We start from the raw sequence: 648 nt of genomic DNA, 5'->3' as shown, positions 1-648 counted from the left end.
AGGTTTTTTCTGCAATTTTGTATCAAAACATATTAAAAGAAAGTTGAGTGGAAGGAAAAAGACAAAAAGAGAATTAAGTAATAGTAATAGTTACATAAGTGTACCTACACATCTCTAGCGGTGAGGTAGACGTCCCCCTGCCACTGTTTGCAGAGCGCTCGGACGACGGCTAGTCCCACTCCCTTGTTGCTTCCTGTCACCACGGCAACTTTGGTCAACATGTCTATCTGGAGAGACCTGGCAACGGACAAAAACCAGATGTGTTAGGACCGCAATGAATAGCAGAGAACAGCAGCAAGAGAATTTAAACTTTATCTCAGATGAGTCATATCAGGATGTAGGTGGGCTGACTGAAGTTTTGCCAGGTCATGGTGAATAAGGTTGGAAAATAGGGAAAGAGAGACAAATTAAGGTACAAAAAGCATGCTTTTAATGTTGTTAAGTACATTAAAAGTTAGCAACTTTTAATGTTAACTTTAAAAGTTGTTAAAGTTAACATTAACTTTAACAAATTAGTGTTAAAGTTAATGTTAAAGTCTCCTTCTCCAACTAATAACATAGTTGTTGACTAATGTTATTAGTCAACATTAAAAACAACAGATCATTTATTAGATGATCTGTTGATGTCAAGCAAAGAAAATTGAATTA

At 36.0% G+C, this 648-nt stretch overlaps 1 protein-coding gene across 1 annotated transcript in view; it reads right to left on the bottom strand.

Annotated features, from left to right (window-relative positions):
* The window catches only part of LOC106962559 (carbonyl reductase [NADPH] 1-like), a 7,464-nt gene extending 7,243 nt beyond the window's left edge, over window positions 1–221 (bottom strand). The window contains exon 1 of the mRNA XM_015057031.1: window positions 109–221. Coding sequence (XP_014912517.1) covers window positions 109–221 — 113 coding nt within the window. The remainder of the gene's footprint in view (window positions 1–108) is intronic.
* Between the last annotated feature and the right edge of the window lie 427 nt (window positions 222–648).

Source organism: Poecilia latipinna, unplaced genomic scaffold, assembly GCF_001443285.1.
Source record: "Poecilia latipinna isolate Pla-1442-1.1 unplaced genomic scaffold, P_latipinna-1.0 Scaffold1430, whole genome shotgun sequence".
NCBI classification, from domain to species: Eukaryota; Metazoa; Chordata; class Actinopteri; order Cyprinodontiformes; family Poeciliidae; genus Poecilia; species Poecilia latipinna.
Note: the sequence above shows the minus strand (reverse complement) of the source record. Positions and strands in the feature narration are given on the sequence as shown.